The sequence below is a fragment of the Watersipora subatra genome, chromosome 2 (assembly GCF_963576615.1).
Source record: "Watersipora subatra chromosome 2, tzWatSuba1.1, whole genome shotgun sequence".
NCBI lineage: Eukaryota > Metazoa > Bryozoa > Gymnolaemata > Cheilostomatida > Watersiporidae > Watersipora > Watersipora subatra.
The window spans coordinates 15,352,596-15,366,238 of NC_088709.1; the positions used below are offsets into that span (position 1 = coordinate 15,352,596).

Consider the following 13,643-nt stretch of genomic DNA (forward strand, 5'->3'; position numbering starts at 1 on the left):
GTACATGCAGATGCCTGGCAATACATACACGTGGGTGCCAGGCAATACATACATGCAGATGCCTGGCAATACATACACGTAGGTGCCAGGCAATACATACATGCAGATGCCTGGCAATACATACAGGTAGGTGCCAGGCAATACATACATGCAGATGCCTGGCAACACATACACGTAGGTGCCAGGCAATACGTACACGCAAATGCCAGGCAATACATACACGTAGGTGCCAGGCAATAGGTACATGCAGATGCCTGGCAATACATACACGTAGGTGCCAGGCAATACGTACATGCAGATGCCTGGCAACACATACACGTAGGTGCCAGGCAATACGTACATGCAGATGCCAGGCAATACATGCATGTAGGTGCCAGGCAATACATACATGTAGGTGCCAGGCAATACATACATGTAAGTGCCAGGCAATACGTACATGCAGATGCCTGGCGATACATACACGTAGGTGCCAGGCAATACGTACATGCAGATGCCTGGCAACACATACACGTAGGTGCCAGGCAATACGTACATGCAGATGCCAGGCAATACATGCATGTAGGTGCCAGGCAATACGTACATGTAGGTGCCAGGCAATACATACATGTAAGTGCCAGGCAATACGTACATGCAGATGCCTGGCAATACATACACGTAGGTGCCAGGCAATACATACATGCAGATGCCAGGCAATACATACACGTAGGTGCCAGGCAATACATACATGCAGATGCCTGGCAACACATACACGTAGGTGCCAGGCAATACGTACATGCAAATGCCAGGCAATACATACACTTAGGTGCCAGGCAATACGTACATGCAGTTGCCTGGCAATACATGCACGTAGGTGCCAGGCAATACGTACATGCAGATGCCTGGCAATACATACACATAGGTGCTAGGCAATACGTACATGCAGATGCCTGGCAATACATACACGTAGGTGCCAGGCAATACATACATGCAGATGCCTGGCAATACATACACGTAGGTGCCAGGCAATACATACATGCAGATGCTTGGCAATACATACACGTAGGTGCCAGGCAATACATACATGCAGATGCCTGGCAATACATACACGTAGGTGCCAGGCAATACATACATGCAGATGCCTGGCAACACATACACGTAGGTGCCAGGCAATACGTACATGCAAATGCCAGGCAATACATACACATAGGTGCCAGGCAATACGTACATGCAGATGCCTGGCAATACATACCCGTAGGTGCCAGGCAATACGTACATGCAGATCCCTGGCAACACATACAAGTAAGTGCCAGGCAATACGTACATGCAGATGCCAGGCAATACATGCACGTAGGTGCCAGGCAATACGTACATGTAGGTGCCAGGCAATACATACATGTAAGTGCCAGGCAATACGTACATGCAGATGCCTGGCAATACATACACGTAGGTGCCAGGCAATACGTACATGCAGATGCCAGGCAATACATACACGTAGGTGCCAGGCAATACATACATGTAAGTGCCAGGCAATACATGCGCGTACATGTAAGTGACAGGCAATACGTACACATTTGGCCAGGTAAATTTTTTTCAACAAAATATTATAATTATGCAGTTCTCCAACCACCTCTTCAGAACACGACGAGGTCAAGGATGAAGCAGAGATCTTAATATAAATATAAATAATGTGTATAATATAAATAGGTCGGTTAAAGTGCCAAAGCATGACTTCTCACTCATTCACTGTGACTGTCACTAATAAAACATAGTCCTTACCTACAGTTGCAGAACCAGACAGTCTCCGTCCTCTTGAATCAGAGAGAAGGAGATCATCTATGGAGGGAACCTTCACAGCTAATATTTATTCTCTTGGCTCTACAGACTCTCTTCCCAGGTAACTCTTTCTTCACTCTGTCTATAATACAGCCTTCCTTGTAGGGACTAGTCTGTCAGTCATATGCTTTTCATATTCATATAATATATGACCGGTATACACACAGGGATAAGGAGTTATTTCATCATTATTTATACCTGTTTATTTCATATTCATTGAAGATATTTCACTAGAACCATGTCAAAATTCCGGGTGTTTCTAGAATGATTTTTGTGAGTGTTTGCAGAATGATAGAACCGAGTTGTACATAAATAAATAATGTGTTTAGTGTACAATAGTTGACAAGCATGTAATTATTGTATGTTGTATGAAATTAAAAATTGTTTTTAATTTTAAAACTCCACTTGCATTAGCTAAGTTAAATTGTCTGTTTCTAGAGATGAACTTGAATTTGGAAAGCTGAAACCGAGACATTCTCAAGTATCATCAACCAATAAAGATGTATGTGTTACTCTAACAACTTATTATTTCCGTATAGTATCCATGTAATTGTATATTAAATATATCTTAGACCCTTGATCATGGACTGGGTCTCTCCCCTGGTAAGTGAACAGTCCTTTATCAGATGACTTGAGCATTATCATATTGTTATAGGAGGAGAGAGAAACTAGGAACAACCCTCTCCTTTTTCCAATTGGAGATGAGCGCAGGGCCTCTCTTGTCAATGCCATCCCTCTTTATGATCAGAAGGTAAGAAAGTTTGTAGAACATTTTTAGAATGTCAGATAAGTACTTAGAATGCATTGTGTAACTTTATTAAACAAAAAATATTATAATTTTATTATAGCAGAAGTTATTAAGAGTTATTATTTTAGGTTTTAGACGAAACATCATCAATAGTGAAGTCTGAGGCACAGAAAGACCGTGAGTCAGAATATTTTCATCATCTGGCTAGAAATTCAGATGAGACGAATATTATGAGCAATCGAATCAACATGGAGTCGTCTGATCTAATAGCCTTCCGCCATGAATCTCCTAAGGATCACGCAGATCAGAACTTTTCACATCTGGATGATAACTCCTCAAGTTTGCTGGCTGTTCACGGAGACTCTGTTGACACTCCTCCTTACACAGAGGAGATAACTTCTCACCAGCCTTTGCCATTGGTGAAATTTCTCCCATCTTCAGTGGAAGCGACTTCACACAAGCCTGTGTCACTAGAGCAGTTCCTCTCCCCAGAAGAGACAACTTCACACTGGCCTGTCATTTTAAAAGAAAGTCTTCCATCCTCTGTGGAGGCAACTTCATATCAGTCTGGTGCAAGTGAGTCATATAACAGCATTACATCGTAAAGGACATTTCATACAAGTTTTACCAGCCTGTACTACTTATATGAAATGTAGTCCATCTTTACATTTAGTACATAGGTGTAGATGCCAGGCTAAAGTAGTCATACTTTGACATACAAGTTTAACGCGTTCTGTTACTGAGCTAGTATGTCAATTTTCTTGTATTCAAAGCACTATTTCCTTTAGAAAATAACTAAATACAAATTAATTCGTTTTCTTATTATGAAAAATGCTACCTAAAAACATGAAAAGAAAAGTTTTTGATTATTGTACTTCGCTACCTATACTCACAAAGTAACAAATACCTGTTTAGTGGTTATTATCTGCAATAAAATGTAACATCACTATATATGTACAGTACTGCTTGAAGTTCTTGAGATTTGACAGCAACGCCTTCCGTACACTAAACTAATGTGACTCTATGTAACATAACATAAACTTTGAATTTAATTTAAATGAATTTAGCTTACCAAACTTGACTTACAGCCAAGTTTTAATTGTTTACAAAACTTGATATTAATTTTGCCTTCGTTTTAATGTTTTTCTTATTTTTTACGGTGCGACGTTTTATGCCTCATTTTCGCTATAATATTTAGCCGGTTTTAAAAAAACTTATTTCAAACTAATTTAACGAGAAAGGCTGAGCAATGATGTTCTTCAAAGCGGCCTCTCACATACTTGGCCATTTAGTGGCCTTGGAGAATCAGTTTGTACCTCAAAGTTTTCTAGTATCTCAAGAGATAAACTTGCTTGAATTTTTGCTCGAATGTCGATTTTCTGGTATGTTGGGACACTCGTATATTAAGGTATGACTGTATAGCTAGATTTGGTAGGTGGTCACATTTCTTAACAAAGTATTATAATTATGCAGTTTTTCAACCAACCAGCTCCTCAGAATACCATGAGGTCAAGGATATAGCAGAGACCTTACCTACAGTTGCTGAACCAGACAGTCTCCGTCCTCTTGAATCAGAGAGAAGGAGGTCATCTATGGAAGGAACCTTCACAGCTAATATTTATTCTCTGGGCTCTTCAGACTCTCTTCCCAGGTAACTCTTTCTTCACTTTGTCTATAATGCAGCTTTTTTGTAATGACCAGTCTTACAGTCATATGTTTGTCTTGTCTATATATATATATATATATATATATATGTACATGTATATATATATATATATATATATATATATATATATATATATATATATATATATATATATATATATATATGTAAATGTATATATATATTGTTCTAGTTGCCTGATTCTAGTTGTATATAAGTAACCAAAACTGGTACAAGCACTTTATCTGAAGATTGCTCTTACCAAGCATAAAACTAATAGTAGTCAAGTTTTTATTTAAACTCTATAGTGATACTGTGTTTTATTGATTTTATACATATATATGTATATATACATGTATATACATGTATATATATATAACTCTATATACATGTGTATATAATGTATGATTGGTATACACACAGCGATGAGTTATCCTACCACTAACCCGCTTTTACATGTGTCTGTACTAGCTTCAGTCTAATCCAAGTCTTTATGCTGCAGCAATGCACCTTGTCATACAGAAGGAACTTGGCTACATTGTAGGCTAATACCAAACTCAAATATAACAGCTTTGGTTTATCCTTTATTGGTTTGTTTGTTTTATTTCTTTGGTCCCAAGGCTATGATGTGTAATAGTTTTTCAACAGCTTTTTAATCCTTAGTCTATACGTGCTTGTGGTATTTGCTCAACACGTTCACATGATCATTTTTATATTCACTACCTCAAGTAATAGCGTAACTAGGCGCTTCGCTGGTAAATCATTGACTGGCTCTTCCCTGAAGACTATAGTGACTAGGTGACCGTTTGGCTTCAGTGTACTCTCAGCTCTTAAAGCTGTAGCCCTTAGGCTCTCCAATTTCAGCAAGACTGCAAGAGTGTACAAGCTTAGTAAAATTTTTATTCTTGACTAAATTCAGCGGATATCATGCCAGTACTATGGAAATGTCTAGAATTATTTTTATGTGATTGAACAATCATAAAAATCAACCATATTTTATTTTACTCGCTTTAGGTATTTGGTTTGTCTGTTTCTAGAGATGAACTTGAATTTGGAAATTTTAAACCGAGACATTCTCAAGTATCATCAACCAACAAAGATGTATGTGTTACTTTAACAACTTATTATTTCCTCATAGTATCCACGTGACTGTATATTAAATATATCTTAGACCCTTGATCATGGACTAGGTCTCTCCCGTGGTAAGTGAACAGTCCTTATCAGATGACTTTAACATTATCATATTGTTATAGGACGAGAGAGAAACTAGGAACAACCCTCTCCTTTTTCCAATTGGAGATGAACGTAGGGCCTCTCTTGTCAATGCCATCCCTCTTTATGATCAGAAGGTAGGAAAGTTATGACATGTATGTAGCTTTTAGGATCTCTTACTAATTTACAAAAAAATAAATCAAGCGAGTTATGTTGGTAACTTTTTTGAAAATCACTTATAAAATTCATATTAGTCATATCATTCAAATGTCACTTTTTACTTGGTTCTTCTCATACAGATTCTGAAGGCCGTGATTTTCCGTTTATGATTATTAACAATATCTGAGTCATCAAATGTTCACCAGAAACTCCAGGTCTTGTATCCAAAACTCACTGACAGTTCTGCAGTGGCAAATTATTAAAACTTATTTTGTTTTAGCTTCTGAATGATGATTCATCGATGGTGAAATATGAAGCTCAGAAAGATCTGGAGTCAGAGTCAGTTTCTCTTCTACCTAAAACTTCGTATGAGACTGATATTATCAGCAACCGGATAAACATGGAGTCGTCTGACCTAGTTGCCATTCGTCATGAATTTCTACATCACATGAACGAGAAATTTCCACATCAAACTGACAATTCTTCTAATATAGTATCTGTTAATAAACTGCCATTGAAACCTCATCCTTACCCTGTGGAGATAACTTCACATCAGGCCGTGCCAGTAAAATACGGCATTCCACCGTCGGTGAAGACAACTTCCAACCAGCCTGTGTCAAGTTAGTCTGATAATATATTACATCTCTAAAACTCATTTCACACACATATTACCAGCCTGTAAGTAGAACATACATGTAGGTGCCAGGCTAAAATATTAATATTGTTATAATTGGTGCATGATCAATTCTTTCAACAGAGTATTATAATTATGCAGTTCTCCAACCAACCAGCACCTCAGAATACCATGCGGTCAAGGATATAGCAGAGACCTTACCTACAGTTGCCGAACCAGACAGTCTCCGCCCTCTTGAATCAGAGAGAAGGAGGTCATCTATGGAGGGAACCTTCACAGCTAATATTTATTCTCTGGGCTCTTCAGACTCTCTTCCCAGGTAACTCTTTCTTCACTTTGTCTATAGTGCAGCCTTCCTTGTAGGGACCAGTCTGACAGGTAATATACTGGTCATATATATATGACTGGTATACACACAGCGAGTAAGAGTTGTCTACTCACTACTGATAACCTTCTTACATGTCTTATGTGTGTACTAATTTTATTATATTTTGTTAGCTATTGAAATTTTAAAAACTGCAATGAAAATTTAAAAAACCTGATTAACACATTAGTTTATTATATATACTAGTGCGCAGACAATTCTGTGCACCGTGAGAGATTGTCATGTGTAATAAGTATGGGTACAATTATTCCACAATGCAGCAAGGTAGTCGGGTGGAGCGGTTGGGAGTGTGTCTGGCTGGTAATCCAGAATCTCTGAGTTTTATTCCTCGTGTGATGCAGTTTTTTCCTAAAGCTTTTTTTTGTGGCGTTAGACTGATAGACATAAACGGCTCTTATTATAGTAAATATTTCGCTTATTACTATATTATTTACATATTTCAGTATTAGCTGGTTTTGGATCCTTTTTCGTTGTGATTCACTGTTCAGTCGGACCTACTGGTTAACAGACACTTGATTCTAATTTTTCATACATCAAGTGCGTTCGACTTTTGCTCAGCACTTCCAGATAGTCACCACATTATTGTAGCTCAGTAAATTATTCTAGCAACTATTTGTAAGAGGTCAAGGCAATCGTAAAACTGAGTAGGTTCACTAACTAATAAACTCTAGAGGGAGTTTTACTTGCGTGTCAGTCTTTTCTGGTTGTAAGAAATAGAAGTTACTATTTGTATCTAAGTTAATTGGTTTGTCTGTTTCTAGAGATGAACTTGAATTTGGAAAGTTGAAACCGAGACATTCTCAAGTATCATCAACCAACAAAGATGTATGTGTTACTCTAACAACTTATTATTTCCGTATAGTATCCACGTGACTGTATATTAAATATATCTTAGACCCTTGGTGATGGTCGGGGTCTCTCCCGTGGTAAGTGAACAGTCCTCATCAGATGACTTGAGCATTATCATATTGTTATAGGAAGAGAGAGAAACTAGGAACAACCCTCTCCTTTTTCCAATTGGAGATGAGCGTAGGGCCTCTCTTGTCAATGCCATCCCTCTTTATGATCAGAAGGTAGGAAAGTTATGACATGCATGTAGCTTTTAGGATCTCTTACTACTTTATAAAAAGGAACTGAATTAAGCGAACTAGGTAACTTTTTTTTAAACCGCTAAAAAAGTTCATATGAGTCGAATCATTCAAATGCAACTTTTTACTTGGTTTTTTTCATACAGAATCTGAAGGCAGTTATTTTCCGTTTATGATTATTAACATTATCTGAGTCATCAAATGTTCACCAGAGACTCCAGGTCTTGTATCCAAAACTCACTGACAGTTCTGCAGTGGCAAATTATTAAAACTTGTTTTATTTTAGCTTCTGAATGACGATTCATCGATGGTGAAATATGAAGCTCAGAAAGATCTGGAGTTAATGTCAGCTTCTCTGCTGCCTAAAACTTCGTATGAGACTGATATTATCAGCAACCGGATAAACATGGAGTCGTCTGACCTAGTTGCCCTTCGTCATGAATTTCTACATCACATGAGTGAGAAACTTCCACATCAAACTGACAATTCTTCAAATATGGCATCTGTTAACAAAGTGCCGATAGAAACTCAACCACACCCTGTGGAGATAACTTCACATCAGGCTGTGCCAGTAAAAGGCGGCATTCCACCTTCGGTGGAGACAACTTCTAACCAGCCTGTGTCAAGTTAGTCTGATAATATATTACATCTCTAAAACTCATTTCACACACATATTACCAGCCTGTAAGTCGAACATACATGTAGGTGCCAGGCTAAAATATTAATATTGTTATAATTGGTGCATGATCAATTCTTTCAACAGAGTATTATAATTATGCAGTTCTCCAACCAACCAGCACCTCAGAATACCATGAGGTCAAGGATATAGCAGAGACCTTACCTACAGTTGCTGACCCAGACAGTCTCCATCCACTTGAATCAGAGAGAAGGAGATCATCTATGGAGGGAACCTTCACAGCTAATATTTATTCTTTGGGCTCTTCAGACTCTCTTCCCAGGTAACTCTCTCCTTCCGCTGCCAATAGATATTTACTGGGCGTCAATATTTCCTAGTTGTAAGTAATACAAGTTATTATTTGTATCTTAGTTATTTGGTTTGTCTGTTTCTAGAGATGAGCTTGAATTTGGAAAGCTTAAACCGAGACATTCTCAAGTATCATCAACCAACAAAGATGTATGTGTTACTTTAACAACTTATTATTTCCGTATAGTATCCACGTGACTGTATATTAAATATATCTTAGACCCTTGATCATGGACTGGGTCTCTCCCGTGGTAAGTGAACAGTCCTTATCAGATGACTTGAGCATTATCATATTGTTATAGGAGGAGAGAGAAACTAGGAACAACCCTCTCCTTTTTCCAATTGGAGATGAGCGTAGAGCCTCGCTTGTTAATGCCATCCCTCTTTATGATCAGAAGGTAAGAAAGTTTACGAAAATTTTTTAGAATATTTGGTAAGTACCTAGAGTGCATTGTGTAACTTTATTAAACAAAAACAAAATAAAATTTTATTGTAGCATGACAGTAATGGGTTATTTTTTCTAGGTCTTAGACGGAATGCTGTCAATAGGGAAGTCTGAGACACAGATAGACCCTGAGTCAGAATCTTTTCGTCATCTAGCCAAAAATTCAAATGAAGCAGATATTATGAGCAATCGAATCAACATGGAGTCGCCTGATCTAATAGCCTTCCGCCATAAATCTTTTAAGGATCACACAGATCAGAACTTTTCACATCTGAATGGGAATTCCTCAAGTTTGGTGGCTGTTCACAGAGACTCTGTTGACACTCCTCCATACACAGATGAGACAACTTTTCATCAACTTGTGTCATTAGAGGAGCCTTTTGAATACACAGAGGAGACCGTTTCAAACCAGTTTGTGTCATTAGAAGCTATTGCACACTCCGAGGGAACAACTTCAAACCACGCTGTATCAAGAAAAATTATTCCATCCCAAGTCGAAACATCTTTACACCAGGTTGTGTCATTAGAGGAAACACTTCCATTCCCAGTGGAGACAACTTCACACCAGGCTGTGTCACTAGAGGAAGCTTTCCGATTTCCAGTGGAGACAACTTCACACCAGGCTGTATCATTAGAGGATACTCTTCAATTCCCAGTGGAGACAACTTCACACCAGGCTGTAACATTAGAGGAAACTCTTCAATTTCCAATGGAGACAACTTCAAACCAACCTGTGTCACTAGAGGAAGCTTTTCGATTTCCAGTGGAGACAACTTCACACCAGGCTGTATCATTAGAGGATACTCTTCAATTCCCAGTGGAGACAATTTCAAACCAACCTGTGTCTCTAGAGGAAACTCTTCGATTTCCAGTGGAGACAAATTCTAACCAGGATGTGTCACTTGAGGAAACTCTTCCATTTTCGGTGGAGACAACTTCATACAAGTATAGACCAAGTAAGCCATATAACAGCATTACATCTGTAAAGCTCATTTCAAATATACAACTCAGCTTGTATAGCTAAATCTGGTACATAAACAAGTCTTTCAACCAAATAATTATAATTATGCAGTTCTTCAACAAACTAGCTCCTCAGAATACCATGAGGTCAAGGATATAGCAGAGACCTTACCTACAGTTGCTGAACCAGACAGTCTCCGCCCTCTTGAATCAGAGAGAAGGAGGTCATCTATGGAGGGAACCTTCACAGCTAATATTTATTCTCTGGGCTCTTCAGACTCTCTTCCCAGGTAACTCTTTGTTCACTCTGTTTATAGTAGTCTTCCTTGTAGGGACTAGTCTGTCAGTCATATGCTTGTCATATTCATATAATATATGACTGATATACACACGGAGATAAGGAGTTATTTCATCATTATTTATACCTGTTTCAAGTAATAATTATTGAAGACATTTCACTGCAATCATGTCGACATTCCTGGAGTTTCTAGAATTATTTTTGTGAGTGTTTGCAGAATGATAGAATCAAGTTGTACTGTAAATTAACAAATTGTTTAGTATACAATAGTTGACAAGCATGTAATTATTGTATTTTGTATGAAATTAAAATTTGTTTTTAATTTTAAAACTCCACTTGCATTAGCTAAGTTAATTTGTCTGTTTCTAGAGATGAACTTGAATTTGGGAGGCTGAAACCAAGACATTCTCAAGTATCCTCAACCAACAAAGATGTATGTGTTACTCTAACAACTTATTATTTCCTTATGATATTCATGCAACTGTATATTAAATGTATCATAGATCCTTACACTCTCTCCTGATCAGCTCCAGATAGTAGTTGATAGAAAACATTGATATGGTTAGACAAATCCTAAATATTTTTGACTTTTTGTCATAAACTAAGTACTAAACTCAAGTTCTTTCACATCAGATGACTTGAAACTTATGTTGTTACAGGAAGAAAGAGAAGCTGAAAACTATTCTCCCAGCTCACTCCCTTTTCCAATTAGAGATGAGCGTAGGGCCTCTCTTGTCAATGCCATACCTCTTTATGATCAGAAGGTAGGAAAGTTGAAAACAAAAGTTTTTATCTGTTGGGTATTAGATATTTTGAAATAACTGTTTTTAAATAATATTAATTTTTTGTTGAAATCATCTCAGTAGTGCTTAAAGTTGTCATGCCTTTCTGTCATAGTAGCAGAGAGAAGGCAACCCTTGATTTAAGGTTGAGACCGCAGAAATCTAAAACTTCTATATGGTTTCAAATTTGCATTTAAACAATGCCATTTTGTACTTTGTGAGTTGTGTATACCCTGTGCAAGTGGGTTATGTCGTAACGGTGTCAGTTTTAGCTGCCGTAATAAATTTACGCATCGTTATTACGCTTAGAAGGTGTTACACAATGCCTGTAAATAGATACATATCTGGGCCAATAACTCTGCCAAATCAAAAATGCAAAATAGTTTCCTAAGGTTATTCTAAATAAAGAGTCAATAATTTATCATTTGGTTTTGCTGATTGTGATGCCAACCAATTTGCATCACAAGCGAGTTCTTAAAACTTTGTGCACCGGCAATAGATATAATGCTTGCATATTCATTTGTTATTTCTATTGGTTGTTTATGGTTACTATTAGTTACTGGCGCATTACAAAAACTAAAAACTGCTGAAAGTGCCATTTACATTTACTAAGTGAAACCAAGATTGCTCTGAATGAAACTGTGATCAATTTGTTCTTGAATCATGGACTTGTTCAATCTGCAAATTGAACAAGTTTTAGCTGAAAGTTCACCTTAATTCTCAGCACACTGTTAGTCGGTCGAAATGAAGATTTCTGTAAATTTATTAGCTGATCAAGATTGGGAAAAAATTTGCTCAATTATTGGCAGGTGTACACACAGCATTACGTTTATTTTAGCCAATTGCGGCTAAGCTTAATCGAGTGTCGACATGCTTAATGAGAAACTGATAATGAGTCAACGCAATTAATGCAATCAATACATTCCATTCACTCAATGTAATCAATGCACTCGATGCAATCAATGCACTCGATGTAATCAATGCACTCGATGTAATCGATGCACTCGATGCAATCAATGCACTCGATGCAATCAATGCACTCGATGCAATCAATGCACTCGATGTAATCAATGCACTCGATGCAATCAATGCACTCGATGCAACCAATGCACTCGATGCAACCAATGCATTTGATGCAATCAATGCACTTGATGTAATCAATGCACTCGATGTAATCAATGCACTCGATGTAATCAATGCATTTGATGCAATCAATGCACTTGATGTAATCAATGCATTCGATGTAATCAATGCACTCATTGTACTCAATGCACCCGATGCAATCAATGCCATCAATGCAATCAGTACAATCAATACAATCAATGTAATCAATGCTGTCAATGAATCATGATGAAAAAGATAATTTTATGAAACTCAATACTAGCAGCATCCAATTAGAAATTAGCTCTTGAGCACTTTTAGCCGTTGAAATTTCTTCGAGAGACTCCTTCCCTAACTGACTAGAAACCTACTATACAACATTCCATGAACACAACACGCGTCGCAAATGCAAGATGAGAAATGATATAGCAAATGAAGGAGAAATATTTACTGCTTTGAGCAAAACATTCAAATCACTACATTGATAGCTCATCTTTGCATCCAGCCTAGTTTTTGCCAGACCTGCACTAAAGCTGAGAAAAGTTATTCTGAGTGCACATTCCTTGTCATAACTTATATGAACTTTTTAGGCCCAAGATGGACGACCATCCATAGTGAAACATGAAGAATGGATGGATCCAGAAGCGGAGTCAACTTCTAACCTTGCCAGAGGTTCCCAAGAAACAGATATTCTCAGCAACCGAATCAACATAGAGTCGTCAGATTTGCTTACATTTGGCTATGAGGCTCACAAGAACTATAAAGACATAGAATTTTCTAGAATTGCGGACAGCTCACAGAATGAAAGTACTCCTAACAGTTATCTTGGGAAAGATTCTCTGCTGATTGAAGAGACAGCGTCAAACACATCCATGCCAAGCAAGTAGATAAACCGTGTCACATCTTTGAAATATATTTTGTTTGTTTGTTAGGTACTCTAAAACTTTTTGCGTGTAACTTCTGAACGCTGGGTTGAAGCAAACAGATCTATAGATAGGTTTTTGATAAACACCTTCTTCGAATAGTTATGATTTTATTCTGTAAGTTACTTAAAAACTTTTTGTTTTCTCAGTCGCTGATTCAGCAAAGACGGATGTCCTTGAGAGTGCGACAAAGTTGCTACCTGTATTTGCTGAGCCAGAAAGTTTACATATTCTAGAATCTGAGAGAAAGTCATCTATGGAGGAAACCTTCTCACCTGATGTTCACTCTCTTGATTCATCCAATTTGCCTAGGTAATTCATCACTGCTTTACGGTCAGCAATGCTGCCTTGTTGATCTATAGCTCATTCCTTCTAAAATTACTAAACCCTAAAAATACATCTTTTGGAGCTAGTTGTTTTTATCATCCTCTTCAATTCAACTGGCAGT

The 13,643-nt window shown here is 37.6% G+C and overlaps 1 protein-coding gene across 1 annotated transcript in view; it reads left to right on the forward strand.

Moving 5' to 3' along the window:
- The window catches only part of LOC137387992 (uro-adherence factor A-like), a 30,240-nt gene extending 17,081 nt beyond the window's left edge, over window positions 1-13,159 (forward strand). Inside the window, exons 17-36 of the mRNA XM_068074508.1 lie at window positions 1,762-1,873; window positions 2,251-2,314; window positions 2,468-2,563; window positions 2,689-3,136; window positions 4,034-4,211; window positions 5,261-5,324; window positions 5,477-5,572; window positions 5,875-6,214; window positions 6,370-6,547; window positions 7,375-7,438; window positions 7,591-7,686; window positions 7,988-8,327; window positions 8,483-8,660; window positions 8,773-8,836; window positions 8,989-9,084; window positions 9,211-10,087; window positions 10,204-10,381; window positions 10,759-10,822; window positions 11,049-11,153; window positions 12,863-13,159. Coding sequence (XP_067930609.1) covers window positions 1,762-1,873; window positions 2,251-2,314; window positions 2,468-2,563; window positions 2,689-3,136; window positions 4,034-4,211; window positions 5,261-5,324; window positions 5,477-5,572; window positions 5,875-6,214; window positions 6,370-6,547; window positions 7,375-7,438; window positions 7,591-7,686; window positions 7,988-8,327; window positions 8,483-8,660; window positions 8,773-8,836; window positions 8,989-9,084; window positions 9,211-10,087; window positions 10,204-10,381; window positions 10,759-10,822; window positions 11,049-11,153; window positions 12,863-13,159 — 3,935 coding nt within the window. The remainder of the gene's footprint in view (window positions 1-1,761; window positions 1,874-2,250; window positions 2,315-2,467; window positions 2,564-2,688; window positions 3,137-4,033; window positions 4,212-5,260; window positions 5,325-5,476; window positions 5,573-5,874; window positions 6,215-6,369; window positions 6,548-7,374; window positions 7,439-7,590; window positions 7,687-7,987; window positions 8,328-8,482; window positions 8,661-8,772; window positions 8,837-8,988; window positions 9,085-9,210; window positions 10,088-10,203; window positions 10,382-10,758; window positions 10,823-11,048; window positions 11,154-12,862) is intronic.
- Window positions 13,160-13,643: the final 484 nt, after the last annotated feature.